Below are 20,601 nucleotides of genomic sequence, written 5' to 3' on the forward strand. Positions count from 1 at the left end.
GTTGGGGCCCACATGACAACATTACATAAAGTTTTCGCGGGAGTTATCTTCAGGGGATATAGTCACATCGTCCGAGTTATTTACATGTTAGCAAAATGCCAATCTCAACCAGAAGACGCTCAACTCGCACAGTAAGTACAGAGAATTAAAAATAATCATAACTGCAGTAAATACTAGCTTGGTTAGTTGAACCTCTGAAAGCATGAGAAGATACAGATAGCCGGCTTGCCGGTGAAGTCTTCCCCAAAGTCTGTGGCGAAGATATCCTTCGTGTCACTGTCAGCCACAAAGTCACAGTTTTCGTTTGCAGAAAAAATAGCAAAATGTCCAGTCATAGCCACTGTCAGCTTTAGATTCCATCGAAACACTTTCAACTTTGTCAATATACCATAATTTTCATAAATAATTAATTTTGCATAATATCTCCACAGAGCACATTACCTATATGTCACTGGATCTTGTGTGAAACACATTTGGCATTTAATTAATTTGATCATTTATTCAGTTCATTGGTGTCAAAAGACGAAAAAACATTTTGAAAAAAATCAAATGCATGCATACTTAACACTATTTATTGTTGATTTTGTAATATACTCAGGTTGAGCTTAAGAATTTTGGTATTCAGCAACTAATTTATATTTAACAGATACTAATCTGATCTTGTTTTAAAAAATTATGTTTAGAACTGATTGGAATATTATCATGATTATGTTTTGGTTCTCTAGAAAGTAGATACAAAGGAGAATGTGGATGTGCTGAAAATGAAACCCCCAGTAGCACGCGGATCAAGATCCAACAAGCTGCTCAAAGAGGTAAACAATCATGTTCCAAAACATTCCATGGATCCCTTTGTCTTACCACAAAGGAATAGAGCCTGTACCCAGTATCAAGGGATTGGTTGGGTCTCTCTTTTTGTGAGTGAGTGGGTATGTTTTTTTTACATATATGCAATACTCCAGATATATCGTGTCAGGGAACAGCTGAAATTAGCTTTGAAAAAACACACCTAAAAACCCCTTATGTTCTTTAATATGTTTAATCGCTAGGCTGTTCCACCCAACCCTTTGAGGTATTGATTGGTCTGGAGAATGGAGACAAACAGTTCGAACAGGCTGTGTAAACGCAACAATGCCTGCAGAAAAATGAGTCACATGACTTTTCCCGTGCTGTTGACCATGTGGAAGTCCAGCGATGCAGACGCGCACTTAAGTTCAGGTCTTACTTGATTTAGGCCCCAAAAAAATATGTCCGTCTCCGGTAACCCGACTGACCCTAGTGCATTTCAGCTCAACATTTTCATCCAAATCGCAGTATGATATTTTCATGTTTTTCAGTGTACTAGGGTTAAAATGGATAGCATTGAATTGGCATAATGGGCTCTCACTGACAAAACCTGCAAATAAATAACATAAATAATGATTTGATCTAGAAATCTTTCAATGTTTAATCACAAGGCATTGTAACAACATGATATGGTATCCTTGAAGACATTCTCAGGTGCTCACCTGGTGCTACTAAAAAATTGTTAAAAAAAGTAAAAAACAAGAAGATAAAATCGGCAATATTCCACCTACACTATTTTTCAAAAAAAAGCATGCGCTTCTTGCCCCATTTGCATTTGTTGAAAGAGATTGACGTTCAGTTCCACATTTTTTATTACATGAATTATTTCATCAGTTTAACAAAGAATCACATTTAGTTCCCCGATTGGGACTCCGGAAATTTTGACCACTGTGTTAGCAGCCATTATAGACATGGGGGCAGTGGGGTAGCCTAGTGGTTAAGATGTTCGCTCATCACGCCGAAGACCCGGGTTCAATTGCCCACATGGGTACAATGTGTGGAGTCCATTTCTGGTGTCCCCTGCCGTGGTATTGCTTAAAAACGGCGTGAAACTTAACTCACTCACTCATTAGAGACATAGTGAGTAAAAGCAAACTGTTGAAAATTATGCCAGGCTAAAAGTGAGTGACGACATTTTTATGCCGCTTGTTCAGTTAATTACAATGGGGAGTGAGTGAGTTTAGTTTTACGCTGTTTTTAGCAATATTTCAGCAATTAACATCTATCATGTTTAATCATGTTAAGGCCTGCAGTTCTGAACCACTCATCAATGCTGTGATTTTGATACCGAATAAAACTGACAGCAAATTTGACGTAGTAAATATTTTCTGTTCAAACAGTACTAGCTATAAAATCTGTTAACTTGTACAAATATTGTTTCATTAATTCTGGTGACTAGTCTTAAAAGAAAATGTAAATAACTAGTATGTATTAGATTTTCCTTGTACGAAAGAACGTAGTAATTGAGTGAAACTAGAACGGGAGAGTAAAGTTAACAAATGCTATGATGGCTAACATTAAATTGGTTTAAATTGTTCAAATAGAAGTTTGACATTTCATGGAACTTGTAGAGCAAAATGCTTGTGTACATTCTCAGTTGTGTGTGTAAAAAGCAATCTTGGCAAAACCCTATCATTTAGATATCACAGTGTTTCCATTATCCGGTATAAATTGGTTGTTAGGGTGCAAGGTGTCACGCACAATGAAAAGTGTGATCACTTGACCAGTAAATTTTTCGAATGACTAGTATTTGAAATGCTAGCCAGTCCCAATGTCCAGCTGTACAAAATGCCAGCAGAAACACTGTATCATAAACATTGTTAGGTAAGGATTGGGTGGCAGTCTGTGACTTAAGCCACTAGTCAAAGGTCTAATCAAATCTAGTAAGCTAAGCTATAAGATGAGGTGAGGTGAAATTGGGTTTAACGTCTCACTTAAGAATATTTCGCTCATATGACGACGTGCATGCATGTGTATGTGTGGCTGCTTGTACTAGCCCAGACTTAAGCTGGATTTATAGTGCTAGCTTACTGAGATACCATGCCGCAGTTAAGCATGAATACCCTACTCAGACACATTATACTGACTCCGAGCCGACCAGTCCTTGTTGTACCCTTTCTGCCGAGCGCCAGGCAGGGACCAAGAAGTACCATATTTTAACATCTTTTGGTATGACGAAGCCCGTGGTCGAACCCTCGACCTTCTGCTCTCTGGGCGGAAGCTCTAACCACTGCACCATAGCTATAAGAGACCATATGATAATGAAGAAAGATATGAATAATTAGGCTGAATGCCAAGTTCAGAATAGGAGATTTCAATGTTTGCACGGAGTTGGTAGAAACAATGTGTAAACTTTCTGATGGATTGACATAGATGATGTTGATTGTTGCAATGTTATTGTGGATTGTTGCAATGTTATTGTGGCATAAAACAATGGCATGATACAATTGTGAGTTGTGTAGATTTAACCAGAATCTTTCATTGAAATGTGGGGGCGATGGGGTAGCCTAGTGGTTTAAGCCTTCATTGGGGGTGACTATTGATGAGGAAACAACTATTGAGATAGCGATAGTCTATTGCAACATACATTATTTCTTATCGTCTCATTTGAAGTCATTTCTGAAATGAATGTATAGTTTGTATGAAATAGAAACAAGTTGAAGTAATTTCAGTCTCTTAATAACTGACAAGAAACTTGATACCCAGATCAAGTAAACAGTTAAAACATAAACTCAGTGAAGCTGTAAATGAATGAATCTGGTACTTCCTGTATTTTGCGCTGCACATTTATCAGCCATAGTCAATTACTAAACTATCGATAGTCACACACACTATCGATGCATGGATAGGTTTTCGTTTCTACCATCGATTAATTGCTATCAGAGATTCAGCAATTGCAATCCATTGATAGTTAGATGCATCCTTACAGCCCTACTTATCATGCCGAAGACCGGGGTTCGATTCCCCACATGGGTACAATGTGTGAAGCCTATTTCTGGTGTCCCCGACGATGATATTGCTGGAATATTGTTTAAAGCGGTGTAAAACCCTACTCACTCACTCATGGAAATGTGAATTATTCCAGTCAAGGTTTTAATCTTTGATTATGTAGACTGTTTTTAATAAAAATTTCGAATTGGAGAGCTGGAGCCTGACTTGACTGCAGTACTCGTCTGTTAAAGAATCCATTTTATGGATCGTCAGTTGGAATATTGTTGCAGTTGTGTTGAATACAGCATAAAGCAATAGTAACAGACACAATATTATGTGTACTAGCATGTTTTATGGTGAATGCAGAATCTTGTTATTTGCGTTGTTACCTCCCTTGTATGTGTGAGGATACACTGACTCTGAGTTTCTTCCCTGACCTTTGTGAGGAGTAAAATGTTCATGACAAGTTTTTAATCTTTGATTTTGTTCAATGCTTATAGAATTATCTAATTTACTTAGCTGGAGCCTGACTTGAGGAAAGATGAAGTCGATCAGAAGACGACATCCGTCCGTGGAAGGAAGCGAAGTGTGACTACCGACATGTCACCTTCCAGGCAGCCGTCACCTCAGAAGATGCCGTCACCTTTGAAAACAATCAAACAGATGCCAGTCAAGCCTGAATCTACAGAGTCCGACTCGGATACTGAAGTGAGTGGACAGATATTACAGAAGTGGAAGTGAGCCAAGCTGTAGGGCTCTCATGTGTTTCCTAGGATGGAATGGATACCCCAGTGTTTCCATTCTCTGGTATATACCTGAAAATCGCTGGTAAAATTTGTTGGGGACCGGTATATTGAAAGCCAACCGGACACTGTGTCTGGTAAATAATTATGTATTAAAATAAAAAAATCATGGGTAAGCGAAATCAGTCTTGGCTGTGCTTTCATGGTTGCAAAAGTTGTTATGTTTGGGAAATACCCAGGCTAAAAATAACTTTAAAATGAGTACTTACAGTATGGTAATAGGATATAACCGGCAAATTTAATTTATGACCGGTAAAATTTTAGGTTGCCAGACACAGTGTGTGATAAATAATTTAGTCAGCGGAAACACTGCTACCCATTGACCTGTACTGTACCAGCTCAGGTTGATTGTGTCATTGTACCAGGTTACAATGAGACTTTGCTCATAATGTCGACCACTGGTTTGTCTGGTCCATGATTTGATCACAGGCTGCTGTAAGACTAATATTGCTAGCCGCTCTTTGTCCTTAAAGTATGGAGAGTACCTTTTGCTGGGTAACCATGGTAACTGGTAACTGCAAACAAATTTGTGGATTTGTTTTCCACCTCGTTTGCTAGCTGCTCTGTGTCCTTAAAGTATAGAGAGTACCTTTTGCTGGGTAACCATGGTAACTGGTAACTGCAAACAAATTTGTTGATTTGTTTTCCGCCTCGTTTGCTAGCCGCTCTGTGTCCTTAAAGTATAGAGAGTACCTTTTGCTGGGTAACCATGGTAACTGGTAACTGCAAACAAATTTGTTGATTTGTTTTCCACCTAGTTCACGATAGCTGCTCTACGAGAAATGCTCACAGTCATGTTAATCTCTTAATCTAAATCCCTGCATACAAGACAAAACCTTCAGAGCGGGAAATACAATTAAAATTGGAAATTATTATGTCTTGTGATTTTGTTCTTTCCATGTTCACATGTTTTTTTAACCAGCTTGACACTTTGAATATCTGTTTTCCAAGTATCCTGTAGGTGGGTGTGTATTATGCTTTTGTGTATAATATACTCAAGAAAAAATGCTTCTTGAGCCGTTTTCAGATCCTTGAAGATCCAGGTTGGAATTGGTCTTCAGTAACCAATATAATATAGCTGGAATATTGCTTAGTGCGGTGTTAAGCAACCAACCAACAAAATGATCAGTTGTCAATTTTTTCCATGCAAATTAGATGAAGATTTTTGTGTCTGGAAAATCCATCATCTGAGTATCTGAATATCATTTCAGGTTGATGATGCTGAAGCGTATGAGAAGATGCGCCAGGAAAACATCAGAGCCAATGCAGCGTTCTTAACACAGCTTGGAATACAGGAGGTGGGTTATGTTGAATACAGGTGGAATACAGGAGGTGGGTTATGTTGAATACAGGTGGAATACAGGAGGTGGGTTATGTTGAATACAGGTGGAATACAGGAGGTGGGTTATGTTGAATACAGGTGAAATACAGGAGGTGGGTTATGTTGAATACAGGTGGAATACAGGAGGTGGGTTATGTTGAATACAGGAGATGGGTTATGTTGAATGCAGGAGGTGGGTTATGTTGAATACAGGTGGAATACAGGAGGTGGGTTATGTTGAATACAGGTGGAATACTGGAGGTGGGTTATGTTGAATACAGGTGGAATACAGGAGGTGGGTTATGTTGAATACATGTGGAATACAGGAGGTGGGTTATGTTGAATACAGGAGATGGGTTATGTTGAATGCAGGAGGTGGGTTGTGTTGAATACAGGAGGTGGATTATGTTGAATACAAGTGGAATACAGGAGGTGGGTTATGTTGAATACAGGAGGAGGTGGGTTATGTTGAATACAGGTGGAATACAGGAGGTGGGTTATGTTGAATACATGTGGAATACAGGAGGTGGGTTATGTTGAATACAGGTGGAATACAGGAGGTGGGTTATGTTGAATACAGGTGAATACAGGAGGTGGGTTATGTTGAATACAGGTGGAATACAGGAGGTGGGTTATGTTGAATACAGGATGGTTGAATACATGTGGGAAGGTGGGTTATGTTGAATACAGGTGGAATACAGGGTTATGTTGAATACAGGTGGAATACAGGAGGTGGGTTATGTTGAATACAAGTGGAATACAGGAGGTGGGTTATGTTGAATACAGGAGGAGGTGGGTTATGTTGAATACAGGAGGTGGGTTATGTTGAATACAGGTGGAATACAGGAGGTGGGTTATGTTGAATACAGGTGGAATACAGGAGGTGGGTTATGTTGAATACAGGTGGAATACAGGAGGTGGGTTATGTTGAATACATGTGGAATACAGGAGGTGGGTTATGTTGAATACAGGTGGAATACAGGAGGTGGGTTATGTTGAATACAGGAGGTGGGTTATGTTGAATACAGGTGGAATACAGGAGGTGGGTTATGTTTAATACATGTGGAATACAGGAGGTGGGTCATGTTGATTACAGGTGGAATACAGGAGGTGGGATACGCAAAATGGTTATTTGGGATACAGGTTGTGGGTTACGTTGAAAATACATTGAATACTTGAGGTGGGTTATGTCGAATAGACAGACAGACTGACAGACAGAATGTATTCAATTTTTAAGGTCTGAAGCCCATACAACATACACAGACATTTGGGTACAGATTTATGCATGCATGATAGCAATTACATTGAAAAATGTGAATAATGTGGAATTAATTGCATAGCATTAAAACTTCACAGAGATATATTCCGATTTGTTTAATAGTCATTATGTTTTCTGTAGACATCAGGTTTATTAACTTGTTGAGAGTCGGTGGATAGCAGTTGTTTTCAGGGAAGCAGAGATCTCGTTCTTGGCTGTACTTGGTTATTTCCTGTTTTAAGTATCTATTAATTTATATACAGCAGTAGAAACTAATCTCTATAATGATAACATGAATTATGTTTAAAAGATTGTCTTCAATGTTCTGTGTTTGCCAGGCCAAACACCAGTTGCATGAACTGGTCGTGAAACCAAAGAAAGGATTAGCAGTGAAAAGGTGAGATCTAGCTTTACTTTGTGTCATCTAGAAGACTGTGTGCTATCCTGTGTTGAAACCAGTGAACTGATGACAATGTTGAGTGAGTTTATAGTTTTGTAATATTCCATTTATACCACTGATGTTGGCAACCCGTGAAGATCCGGGTTAAAATTGATCTTCAGAAACCCATGCTTGTCGTAAGAGGCGACTACAGTCCGTTTGAGTCATTTTTCATCAGGCATGTGTATCCCGTGCACGACGAGATAGTGGCTGTTCCGTTTCTGCGGTTTCACCCCGCCGCGACAGATAACAACTTTTGCGTTTTCAATGATGATAGTTTCTTAAACAACTTTTTTGGTGGAGTCCGGAAAATTTTCAAATATAAGAAAGCTGTCGGGTATTAGTAAATGATAAACGTGTACTATTTATATTTCTGTGGCATTTTGTACAATGATAAAATTTGCAATTCATTGGTCCGTTTCTGACTCAAACGGACTGTAATGGAATCGGGTTGTCAGGCTTGCTGACTTGGTTGACACATGTCATCGTATCCAAAGTGCATAGATCGATGCTGATGCTGTTGAACACTGGATTGTCTGGTCCAGACTCGATTGTTTACAGACTGCCGCCATATAGCTGGAATATTGCAGAGTACGGTGTTAAACAACCAACCAACAAAATGATCAGTTGTCAATTTTTTCCATGCAAATTAGATGAAGGTTTTTGTGTCTGGAAAATCCATCATCTGAGTATCTGAATATCATTTCGGCGTAAAACTAAACTGACTCACTCCCCATTGTAATTAACTGACCAAGCGGCATAAAAATGAACCAATCCCAAATAATTCCACCTATATTTAGTTGGATGTTATCAGAACCATATCATTTGTTTTCTGGCCTTAGTGTGCAAATTGGATCTGCATGTAAAGTGTGTGCTGTCAAGCACTCTAGCTCCCAATTTCCCAATATGTTTCAGTACAGTTTGTTTGCCAGTACACAGCCCTAATTGTTTGTTGCAGGGTGCCCAAACCACGTGAAGTTCTACCTCGGAGACGGAGTTTACGTATACAGAATGTGGCCCCGCCAAAACCCATCTATGTGCCGGAGGAACTCACAGTTCAAGTTGATGAACACGTAAGCTTTATAGTGTTCATGTAGCAGTGTCCAGTTTAGGAAGGTTTAACTGTAGTTTAATATCACTCGCAGCACTTGTTGACTCAGAGCCATTGTTATCTTGACCAAACTTCTAGTGACTTTTATTAGCCCGAAATTTATTTACAAATAGTTTTTTGAGCTTCTGTGGCAATGAAGACTGGAAATGACAGTAGTGGACATTTCTGAAAATATTTTTTGACCGAACTTGTCACATTGATGGGTCTAGTGGATTGGTGCAGTTTGATAGTTTGGAATTTTTAAACCAATTGTTTTTCTAGTTTCCATGGCAACAAGTTTCATATACTTTTATTGATTTACTATTTCTTGGATATCAATGATTCAGCCTGTTATATACTTGCCCTTTCTTCCCCATGTTCAGCCCCGCCCGCCTCCTGGCCCGCTGGCGATGGTGGAGAGTCTGTTTGAACACCTGGAGGAAGATGCTCACAAGGACTTCTCAGCATCTGTGCTGACATCTTGCAGCAAGTCCACGGCCTTTAAACCCATCTCTAGAGACCTAGAAGGGTATGTTGGAGACAGAATATTTACTCATTCATTTATCAGTGGGGCGGTGGGGTAGCCTTGTGGTTAAAGCGTTCGCTCATCACGCTGAAGGCCTGGGTTTGATTCCCCACATGGGTACAATGTGTGAAGCATGTGTACCATAATAACATTATTGCGAGTAAATTGCTTAAAACTAAGGAAGACGAGTTGTCTGTGAGTAATATTACATTTAAAAGAGAAATCGTTAAACGAAACAGGATGTAAAACGTATAAATACTTAAGTCTATCTTCATACCGAGACTGTCACCCGCCGTGATATTGCTGGAATATTGCTAAAAGCGGTGTGAAACTAAACTCACTCACTTCATACACATTCCTGTTGGCCCATTTCGTGTGTCCCCCACCAAGATATTGCCAAGATGTTGCGGTGTGAAACTAAACTCAGAATAGTGGCCCATTTCGTGTGTCCCCTACCAAAAGTTGTTTAGTGAATAGTGCTAAGAGAGAAGGTTGGTGTAAAAACTAAACTCACTCACTCACTCATTTATCAGTGATCAATTATAAATGAACATCAGAGAAACTGTGTAATAACCAAGATCACCTTTGTTTAGTGGATACAGCATCTGCTAGGAGAGAAGGTTGGTGGTTCAATCCTTGGCTGCATCGAACCAAAACATGTTGGGACTTGTTACCCTGTCTTTGCAAGGACTGGTCAGTGCTCGGAGTGTGTATAGGTCGGAATGCGTATAGGTTGGAGTGTGTATAGGTCGAGATGCGTATAGGTCGGAATGCGTAAAGGTAGGAGTGGTCGGATATAGGTCTGAGTGCATTATAGGTAGGAGTGCGCATTATAGGTCGGAATGCATATAGGTTGGAGTGCGTATAGGTCGGGTGTGTATAGGTAGGAGTGCGTATAGGTAGAGATGCGTATAGGTCGGAGTGCGTATAGGTCCAAGGATGCGTATAGGCGATAGAGTGCGTATAGGTCGGAGTGCGAGTGCGTATAGGTCTGAGTGCTTATAGGTCTGAGTGCTGCGTAGGATGGGAGGCGTATGGAGGGGTGTATAGGTTGGAATGCGTATAGGTCGGCATGTGTATACGTCAGAGTAGGGTATTCATGTTAGACTGAAGCGGGACTCTCGGCTGGCTAGTGCTATATGACTCGGATTTGTCTTGACTAGTACAAGGAAAAATGCACACACAAGTTGCTAAATAAGTGCAATAATATTGAATGTGACTTTAAACCCCATTGCACCCCTCTGTATAATGAAAATAGTGTTTGAAAGATATGATCCCTTATTTTTCCTTATCCTGACTCATGCTAAATGCTTGTCTCCTTCTTCTTGCGAATGATAGTGGAACACTTGAAATCCCTTGAAGTTCCCTTCTAAAATCATCACTCACCCACGAGTAGTCTCCCTTGCCTCCTTTGGCGCCCTTTTGGGTAACATGACCAGCCATGTTTGTCACTCTCTCCTTCTTCGCCCTTGAGGACGGTTGTGAGAGCACCTGGGTCCCTATACGGCACATATCCTTTTCTCTTTTGGACCTTTACTTCAAAATTATTGCTGTATATGGTTTTAGGATTGTATACTACTAATATGGTTTGACATTTTATCTAAATTATTCCTTGTTTGACATGTTTTTTCGTCGTGTTTACATTTGATGAAAACTTGTATTTGTTGTAGGTACCGGCTGTCTGCGGCTGACCCACATATATTATGTCCTGATTGCACTACTTCATGTTCTTCCAGTGAATTGCCGAGTGTTTTACTTGGCAGGTCTCTGTTCCAGTGATGAACTCTGGTGCCAATAAGAGATCGTCGTCAACGGAGCTGTCCTCTTCGCAGACGAAGAAGACTAGATCGTCTTCAATGCAGAAAAAGAACGCTACAACCCCTAAGACTTCGTCGAAGTCTCTACACAGCTCTACGCAGAAGACGAGATCCTTCTCTGCCGAGATTGTACCTCCAGAAGAAGTAGACGTGTATGATGATCCCCCCATCCTCATATCTGAAGTCACAGTCGTCAGCAAGAAGACGAACCCTGCTTCTACAGCTACATCGGCAACCGTATCAGCGCAGACATTGACAGAAGACCTTCTATCAACGCAGACATTGGGTACCAGAGATAGCAGCAGTGTCAACTCTTCACAAGTGCAGTGTGCTTTAGAAGACACCTCATCATTGTCAGAAGCATCATCAACAGACATCACAGAACTTCAACCCAGGGCTGTTTATGCAACAGTTTACAGACCAGATGATGTCGATGATGGAACATCGCTTCACGCAGGAGAAAGCTGCTACGAAGACCACTACGATGACTACAAGCCTGCGTGAAGATTCAGCAGCCTCTCCATCGCACTTGGAAGTAGAGGCAAGCCTGCGTGAATGCTCGCATCCGACGATCTTCCCCGTCTGAAGCTAGGCGCCTGGACAATGCTACCAGCGTCAGCTCAGCCTTAGACGTCCCTGAAGGAACCGCTAAGAATTCTCCACGCAGAGGCAGATCGAAGCGTTCTCCCGAACCCTACAGACGTCATAGATACGGATTGTCATCACCATCAGACTCTGACGCACATCGGGAACCTGCATGCAGGCACTCCACATCTCACAGAGGGGAAACTACACTTAAGAATCAATTTTCACGAAGGCCTAGAGAGAGATCTCAAGACTCCAGGAAGGATACACGATCATATTAGGATTGTTCCCTGCGCGCAGTTCGACATACAGATCTTCATACAGAGACTCACGCCGTCGTGGATCGTCAGATCAGGAGATGTCTAAATTGGATGAAGAAGGTGAAGTCATATTCTCCGATACGGAAGTAACCTCATGGATTGCTAATGGCCTGTACCTAGCATCACCTTCCAAGGACACAGACGAAGCGTTTATGTACAAGATGTCCAACGATGATTTCAACACACTCACCATTCCGCCTATCGATCCGATCTCCCAAGTACCGGACAGTCTCAGCTCAGCCTTTGATAAGGCTACCAAGTTCCAGAATCAGCATATGCCGACGTTCACAGGGGTGGAAATAACTTTAAAATTGATAGTGTACACCGGAACAGTGGCACATGTAAAGTCACTTGCCCTGATAATTTTTCCACTATACCGACCGTTTTCTTGCTGATTTTTTAAATAAACTACATAATTAACATTGGAAAGTCAACTGGACACCGTTACAGTGTGATATACAAATTTGCTTGCCTGACAGAAAAAAAACACTAGACTCGGACGTCGGGCTATGGGTTATTTCCTCCCCTGGTTCAACGCCAGGAGATTCCCCTTACATCACATGGAACCCTTCCTGAAGGCACCAGAGATTGATGAGTACTACAAGATCATCAACGACTCCCGCTATAGAACTTACAAGATAGAAGACAAGAAGCTAGCGCAACTGGATACGACTACCAGACGTACCTTTTTTTGGACTAGCCAGGTCTAGGGCTATAAACGAAGCACTCATCTCGAAGTTCAAGAACTCCCCCCACCGAACACGACAGGATGATATAGTCTGCTCTACTGACTCAGAAAAAGGACCACCAGTTTATATCGGAGCATCTAGCATCCACATCAGCGGGCCTGACTCTCCTGAGGAGGCAAGGATTATTGTCAGCGTGCACCTGGAGTGAGCGGTTCACCAAGTCCTTATACAGAGCCCCATGGTCAGCATCATCCATCTTCGGAGGAGGAATTGAAGAAGTCGCCAAAGAGGTTACACACGAATCAAGGGAGGTCATGATGATAAAGTCCATAGATACCTTGGCAAATGTGATTCGCCAGACGTCCCAGCACTACTCCAACAAATCCAAGTTTGCAGGAGTCCAGAGAGCCAGAGAAAAGAAATATTCCAACTCGAGCGGAGGAAGAGGTTCTTTTCATCGCCCAACCGGAGCCCCCAGAAGCAACCCCGGAAGAGGCCGAGCACCCAGGGGTGCCGGGGGAACCAATCGCTGAAGGACAGGTTTGGAACGACCAGTCTTCCACCCCAAGCCGTTTCTGTACATCCTTCGACAGTTTTGGTGGATGTCTTCAACGGTACTCGGAAAATTGGGGAATACTACAGGACGACTACGTATCCCAGATACTACGCAGAAGGTACAAGATACAGTTGGAAGCCACTCCGCCGCTCTGGAGAGCAAATGGTTAAAGTCCATGCACACGTCTAGGACAGGCTAGCATGAGTGATAGACCCTGTACTTGTAGAGGACTTACTCGTACAGGAAGAAGGGTCGCATCTCCATCTGATGCACGCATCAAGAGATGGAGTTGCAATAGATAACTAATGGAACATTAGTATATTTAAAATCCACACGAAAATGTCAGGAGAAGTTTCGGAAGAAATCTGACAAGTTGTGGTTTCCCCCCAGACTCATCAGAGGGAAGTTGGAAGAACAGGATCATCAGCAGTGCCGTCATAAGTTCCCATGGGGGGGTAATACAGGACGTAATCAACAGCCTGTGAATCCAGGAAGTGGGGTGGCCCACAACCGATTCCGACGAATTCTGCAAACATTAGCATGAGTCAGGATAAGGAAAAATACGTAATTTTCTTACTAAAAGAACGGAGGTGTAGTGGTAGCCCTCCCAACCTCCCCTCTCATGGCACTCTGGATTTCCCTGTAAATCCGGGTGTCGGGCTTACATACAGAGAGAGTCACAAACATGACTGGTCATGTGACCCAAAAGGGCACCAAAGGAGGCAAGGGAGACTACTCGTGGGTGAGTGATTTTTTTTAAAGGGAACTTCAAGGGATTTCAAGTGTTCCACTATCATTCGCAAGAAGGAGACAAGCATTTAGCATGAGTCAGGATAAGTATAAAATATCAATTTATGTTAGAAAATTACATGATTAAACAGAAGACTTCAAGCACCCAGAGCCCATTTATTTTGAAAAATTAGTTGATGTGTTTGTTTATGAGTTTACTGCAAAACAGTTCAAAAATTTCTGAGTGAGTATGTGATTGTGGTTTTGCACTGCTTTTAGCAATATTCTGGCAATATCACGGCAAGGGACACAAGTAATGGGCTTCACATATATTTTTTGTATCCATGAGGTGAATCGAACCCGGATCTTCGGTGTGATAAGCAAACGTTTTAACTACTAGGCTACCCCACCACCCCGACGACCCACCGCTCAAAGGAAAAGCCCTGAGGTTGAGCTGGAACTGTGCTCACCTCATTTAGCCACTTGGCTTTAGGGTTATTGGAAGCAAGTTAATCGGTCCTAAGAAACCAGGGCTCCAGATAATTTTTCAACATCAGGAGTACGGACTCCTTATTTTTTCAATATAAGAGTACTGGAAAACCTTAAGAGTACATTTAGAGTACTGAATGCAAATTAATGAAGTATCGGAAATCTTGTCATTCATTTCATGTGTACACCACAACGTTGTTACTCTTGTGTAAACAGGGCAATAAACAATAAAACAATACTTTTCCCTTAAATACGAATGTGTAAATGATTCTAAGACCGTACACCATTGCTGTGGTGCGTATCTGCTACGTTTTTCAAAATATTTCCTACCGTATCGTGCATATTTTTTATCCGTACATATGCCGATTCGGCCCTTATCTGGAGCCCTGGAAACCCATGTGGAGATTTCAAGGCAGATTGGCACTCAAGCTGGTAGGAACTAGGTATGATGACTGAAGCAAGGCTACGATGTCACCTGTGCCGTGGGAGAATGTGTCACTGTAGTCGATGACCTTGGTAGCTGCTCATGCTGTTGACCCAATTTTGCTTGCGAATATTTGGTTATCTGAAGGCCAAGTTGATGTTAGAATCCTGCAGACTGCACATGAAACATCATTCTGTCACTTCCCTTGTATTGAAGTGGTTGTGGTTGTCCAAATGTAATATTTAGCAAACATGTTCATATTTATCTTTTTAGGTTCCTTAAAGATTTCTCCAAGATTCATCTGACTGAGGACCGAGTTGCGAAGGTTGTGAAGGACCGAATCTTCTCTATTAAGATCCACCCTACCAAGGATAAGGTGCTGGTTGCCGCGGGCGACAAGTGGGGGAGGGTTGGATTCTGGGATGTGGTGAGTATGGCAGGGATCTTTAATCTGTTTAAAATAATTTTGGGGAACTATGGCAAAAAGCAGGTTGACATGGGAACCAAAACTGAGTCTGAGAATAAGTGGTCAGAACAACATTGGGAGAGTTTGTTGGTCCAGGGAAATATTAACCATCTCAAATGTTTTGAGTTTGGAGGCAATAGAGAAAAGTTCAAGCAGGCCAAACTTGTCAGTTGTGTTGGGTAATTTGATGAGTGCCTCAGTCACACCATGGCTGGTCAACTGTTTTCGTTTTTCATAATATTTAGAATTTTGACCTTGACATTTGCATTTTAATCATCATGCAAGATTCTATAAATATTCAGGCCCATGCTTAGTAAACATCACCTCCTGAGAAATCACTTGACCATTGAAGCTGAAACTTCACATGCTTGTGGTCACCAATGGAGGCAACCTGTTTTATATTTTTCAAGAGTATTGAAACTGATTTTCAGTGTAGCTGCTGTTTCAACAAAGGAAAAGCTTTTATGGCTATTTTTTTTTCAGAAAGTGTACCCATGTAGGTAATAGAACCCGGGTCTACGGCGTGACGAGTGAACACTTTAACCACGAGGCTATCCCACCGCACCTTGTGTTCATAGGAACTACTGGGCACTAATTTGTTTTTTAATTCATCATAAATATCTTTTACACCAAAATCTTTAAAGTTTCCTCAACTTATTACTTCATACACGAAATGAGCTACAGAGCCTTGTTGCTCCAGTTTTAGTTCGTTCTTTCTTCACTGAACCGTTGTCGGTTTTGTTATGTCTGACATCCCACAGATTCCCTTCTGGTTAGATCGTCCGCCTCTGTGGTGTAGTGGTTAGATCGGCCGCCTCTGTGGTGTAGTGGTTAGATTAATCCGCCTCCGTGGTGTAATGGTTAGATCCACCGCCTACATTGTGGTGGGTGTAGTGGTTAGATTGTCCGCCTCCGTAGTGGTGTAGTGGTTAGATCCCGCCGACCCCTCCGTGGTGTAGTGGTTAGATCGACCGCCTCCGTGGTGTAGTGGTTAGATTAGATTGACCGCCTCCTTGGTGTAGTGGTTAGATTGGCTGCCTCCGTGGTGTAGTGGTTAGATCGGCCTCGTCCGCGCAAGGCCGCCTCCGTGTGGTGTAATGGTTAGATCCACATTTGTCTTTCCGTGGTGTAGTGGTCAAGATTGGCTGCCTTCCGTGGTGTAGTGGTTAGATCTGGAATTCTGCCTTGTGGTTTACGTTATCCATGGCAACAAGTTCGACATTGAGCGTGTTTTAGTGTCTTTTCCGAGCAGAACTCTAAAACCATTCACTATTTCTTCACCAAACTTGGCACATAGATAGATGGTGGTCTACTGGTGCCTTTTGGTTGTTTTGGAATTCTGAATAAAATATTTTTAGCGCGTCCATGGCAACAAGTCGACGTAGCCTGATATTGCACATTTGTCTTTTCCGAGCAGAACTCTAAAACCGTTCAATATTTCTTCACCAAACTTGGCACATACATGGATCTTGTGGTGTACTGGTGCCTTTTGGTAGTTTTGGAATTCTGAATTAAATATTTTTGGCATTTCCATGGCAACAAGTTCGACTTTGACTGAAATTGGTGGTAGTGCTCTTTTCCGGAGCAGAACTCTAAAACTGTTCACTATTTCTTCACCAAACTTGGCACATAGATAGATCTGATGGTCTACTGGTGCCTTTTGGTAGTTTTGGAATTCTGAATAAAATATTTTTGGCGTTTCTATGGCAACAAGTTCGACTTTGACTGAAATTGGTGGTAGTGCTCTTTTCCGGAGCAGAACTCTAAAACCGTTCACTATTTCTTCACCAAACTTGGCACATAGATAGATCTGGTGGTCTACTGGTGCCTTTTGGTAGTTTTGGAATTCTGAATAAAATATTTGTGGCGTTTCTATGGCAACAAGTTCGACTTAGCCTGAAATTGGTGGTTGTGCTCTTTTCCGGAGCAGAACTCTAAAACCATTCAGTATTTCTTCACCAAACTTGGCACATAGATAGATCTGGTGGTGTACTGGTGCCTTTTGGTAGTTTTGGAATTCTGAATAAAATATTTTTGTCATTTCCATGGCAACAAGTTTGACTTAGACTGAAATTGGTGATAGTGCTCCTTTCTGGAGCAGAACTTTCAAAACCTTTCAATACTCTCCTTCCAATTTTCTATATACACACCTAAATATTTGACATAATCATACCTCGTAGACATAATCATGAAGAGTATTTTGCCATTGCGGGGGATATTGATGACTTTGTCTTCTTGTTGTTAGATCGACCGCCTCTGTGGTGTAGTGGTTAGATCGACCGCATCCTTGGTGTAGTGGATAGAGCGACCGCCTCCATGGTGTAGTGGTTAGATCTACCGCCTCCGACCGGGGCGGTGGGGTAGCCTAGTGGTTAAAGCGTTCGCTCATCACGCCAAAGACCCGGGTTCTATTCCCCACATGGGTAAAATGTGTGAAGCCCATTTCTGGTGTCCCCCGCCGTGATATTGCTGGAATTTTACTAAAAGCGGCATAAAACAATACTCACTCACTCACTCAATCGACGACCACATCATACCAAAAGACGTTAAAATATGGTACTTGTTGGTCCCTGCCTTGTGCTCAGCATTAATGGGTACAAGGACAGGTCGGCTCGGAGTCAGTATAATGTCTCTGAGTGGGGTATTCATGCTTAACTGTGGCATGGTATCTCAGTGAGCTAACACTATAAAACCAGCTTAAGTCTGGGCTAGTACAAGCAGCCGCACTTACACATACACACGCATGCACGTCGTCATATGAGCGAAATACTCTTCAGCGCGGTGTAGTGGTTAGATCGACCGACTCTGTGGTGTAGTGGATAGATCGACTGCCTCCGTGGTGTAGTGGTTAGATTGGCCGCCTCCTCGGTGTAGTGGTTAGATCCACCGCCTCCGTGGTGTAGTGGTTAGATCGACCGCCTCCGTGGTGTAGTGGTTAGATCCACCGCCTCCGTGGTGTAGTGGTTTGAGCGACCGCCTCCGTGGTGTAGTGGTTAAATCCACCGCCTCCGTGGTGTAGTGGTTAGATTGGCCACCTCCGTGGTGTAGTGGTTAGATTGGCCACCTCCGGGGTATAGTGGTTAGATCGACCGCCTCCGTGGTGTAGTGGTTAGATCCACCGCCTCCGTGGTGTAGTGGTTAGATCCACCGCCTCTGTGGTGTAGTTGTTAGAGCGACCGCCTCCATGGTGTAGTGGTTAGATCGACCGCCTCCGGTTGTAGTGGTTAGATTGGCCACCTCCGTGGTGTAGTGGTTAGATTGGCCACCTCCGTGGTGTAGTGGTTAGATCGACCGCCTCCGTGGTGTAATGGTTAGATCCGCCGCCTCCGTGGTGTAGTGGTTAGATCTACCGCCTCCGACCGGGGCGGTGGGGTAACCTAGTGGTTTAAGCGTTCGCTCATCACGCCAAAGACCCGGGTTCTATTCCCCACACGGGTAAAATGTGTGAAGCCCATTTCTGGTGTCCCCCGCCGTGATATTGCTGGAATTTTACTAAAAGTGGCGTAAAACAATACTCACTCACTCAATCGACGACCACATCATACCAAAAGACGTTAAAATATGGTACTTGTTGGTCCCTGCCTTGTGCTCAGCATTAATGGGTACAAGGACAGGTCGGCTCGGAGTCAGTATAATGTCTCTGAGTGGGGTATTCATGCTTAACTGTGGCGTGGTATCTCAGTGAGCTAACACTATAAAACCAGCTTAAGTCTGGGCTAGTACAAGCAGCCGCACATACACATACACACGCATGCACGTCGTCATATGAGCAAAATACTCTTCAGCGCGACGTTAAACCCAATTTCAACTCACCTCTCCTTCTGTTTAGATCATTGCTGAGAGTGATTCAGCAATAATCTTCCAGCAATAATAAACCACATGCATCGGTCACCCTTTTTCTTTCCAGATGAGTTCCGATAAGCATGATGGTGTAGTAGCATACTGCCCCCACTCCCGCCCCGTCAACTGTCTCCACCTCCCTCCTTGGGCACCCCTCAAGACCTTCTCCTGCAGCTACGATGGCAGCCTTAGGTGTGGGGACTTTGAGAAGGGAGTCTTTGATGAGGTATGTTGTCAAATTGATGTCTTGTGTGATTTGAAACTTTGATGTTAATGTTAAAGGTAGTCATTAAACCATACCCAAAGGCTGGAGGACATGAAGTATCACATGGCTGAAATAGGTCAGGAGAGGATCCTGCACGTAACTCATTACTACTGTAATAAATATTGTGAAAATTCAAGTAAACATTGTGTCTTTTGTCTTGTCATACAGGCCTTCAATTTAATATCATTGGATGGCTATTTGGCATGGTGTTCTTCGACTGAAAAGTAGGACTGTAACAATGCATCAAACTATCGATAGATAGCAATTATTGAGTCTCTGATAGCAATTAACCATTGGTAGAAACGAAAAACTATCGATAGTATGGGTGGCTATCGATAGTTTATTAATTGACTTTCGTTGATAAATGTGCAGCTCAAAATACAGGAAGTACTAGATTCGTTCAATTTGATTTAGAGTTATCTGCCCGTTACCTCTTAAACAAACTTGACTGTTTACTTGATCTGGGTTTCAAGTTTCTTGTCAGTTATTAAAAGAGACAATAGTCACCCCTACTGAAAAGTGTAGTTGAGAATTAACTTTTAAGTCTGAGAATTTTCTTAAGACTTAAAGAGTACACCTATTGGTATCCTTGATAATCTCCATGGTATATGTTACGATCACTCTCCACTATACCCTGGATGCATCCATGGCTTGGGGCAATGATTTTATTACCTCCCTTGGCTGGCTTTTTATCCAATCAGGTGTCTACGCTGGGAAGTTGAGTGAAGCAACAACTCACTTTCGCTTCTTAAATTATCTAACCGTTTAAACTTGGCAACACAACTGATGCAGAGGTACTTTGAAAGAGGTAGAAGGAGTTCTTTTATATATTTTTTGAAAGTTTCAGATCTGTCAATTTGTCTGTATTATTTCCACAAAACTCTGAGTGGCTCTGCGAACTGCGACCAATACCTTCGCGACTGTGACCCCTATCTTTGTTGATACTGGCAAGCTCGGATGTAACGGCAGCTTAGATGATTGGCTACTGTGAGAATGCGGAGCCAGCAAAGGGAGGAATTATAACTATCGGGCCAAGCCGTGGATGCATCCAGGGTATACAGAGAGTGATAGTAACGTATACCCTGGAGATTATCGAGGATGACCTATTATGCTCAATACAGCTCAATACAGTATCAGGTTCTTTTTAAGAATTTTTAACTGCTCTTTTGTCTTATAGTTGTGGAATAGTATTGACCAGACACGTTTCAGC

The 20,601-nt window shown here is 42.2% G+C and overlaps 1 protein-coding gene and 1 long non-coding RNA gene across 2 annotated transcripts in view; one reads left to right on the forward strand and one right to left on the reverse strand.

The window, feature by feature from the left end:
• Positions 1–20,601, forward strand: part of LOC124268744 (WD repeat-containing protein 76-like) — a 25,686-nt gene continuing 5,085 nt past the window's right edge. The window contains exons 1-9 of the mRNA XM_046703775.1: positions 1–131; positions 726–812; positions 4,294–4,482; positions 5,789–5,875; positions 7,495–7,553; positions 8,554–8,668; positions 9,069–9,214; positions 15,094–15,247; positions 19,194–19,352. Of these exons, the coding sequence (XP_046559731.1) occupies positions 96–131; positions 726–812; positions 4,294–4,482; positions 5,789–5,875; positions 7,495–7,553; positions 8,554–8,668; positions 9,069–9,214; positions 15,094–15,247; positions 19,194–19,352 (1,032 nt within the window). The 5' untranslated portion in view covers positions 1–95. The remainder of the gene's footprint in view (positions 132–725; positions 813–4,293; positions 4,483–5,788; positions 5,876–7,494; positions 7,554–8,553; positions 8,669–9,068; positions 9,215–15,093; positions 15,248–19,193; positions 19,353–20,601) is intronic.
• The window catches only part of LOC124268745, a 25,005-nt gene continuing 8,972 nt past the window's right edge, over positions 4,569–20,601 (reverse strand). The window contains exons 3-4 of the long non-coding RNA XR_006896340.1: positions 9,138–9,142; positions 4,569–4,889 (exon numbers count right to left, since the gene is read on the reverse strand). This is a non-coding gene — a long non-coding RNA (uncharacterized LOC124268745). The remainder of the gene's footprint in view (positions 4,890–9,137; positions 9,143–20,601) is intronic.

This window comes from Haliotis rubra, unplaced genomic scaffold (assembly GCF_003918875.1).
Source record: "Haliotis rubra isolate DU_JTF1 unplaced genomic scaffold, ASM391887v1 Scf14, whole genome shotgun sequence".
Lineage (NCBI taxonomy): Eukaryota > Metazoa > Mollusca > Gastropoda > Lepetellida > Haliotidae > Haliotis > Haliotis rubra.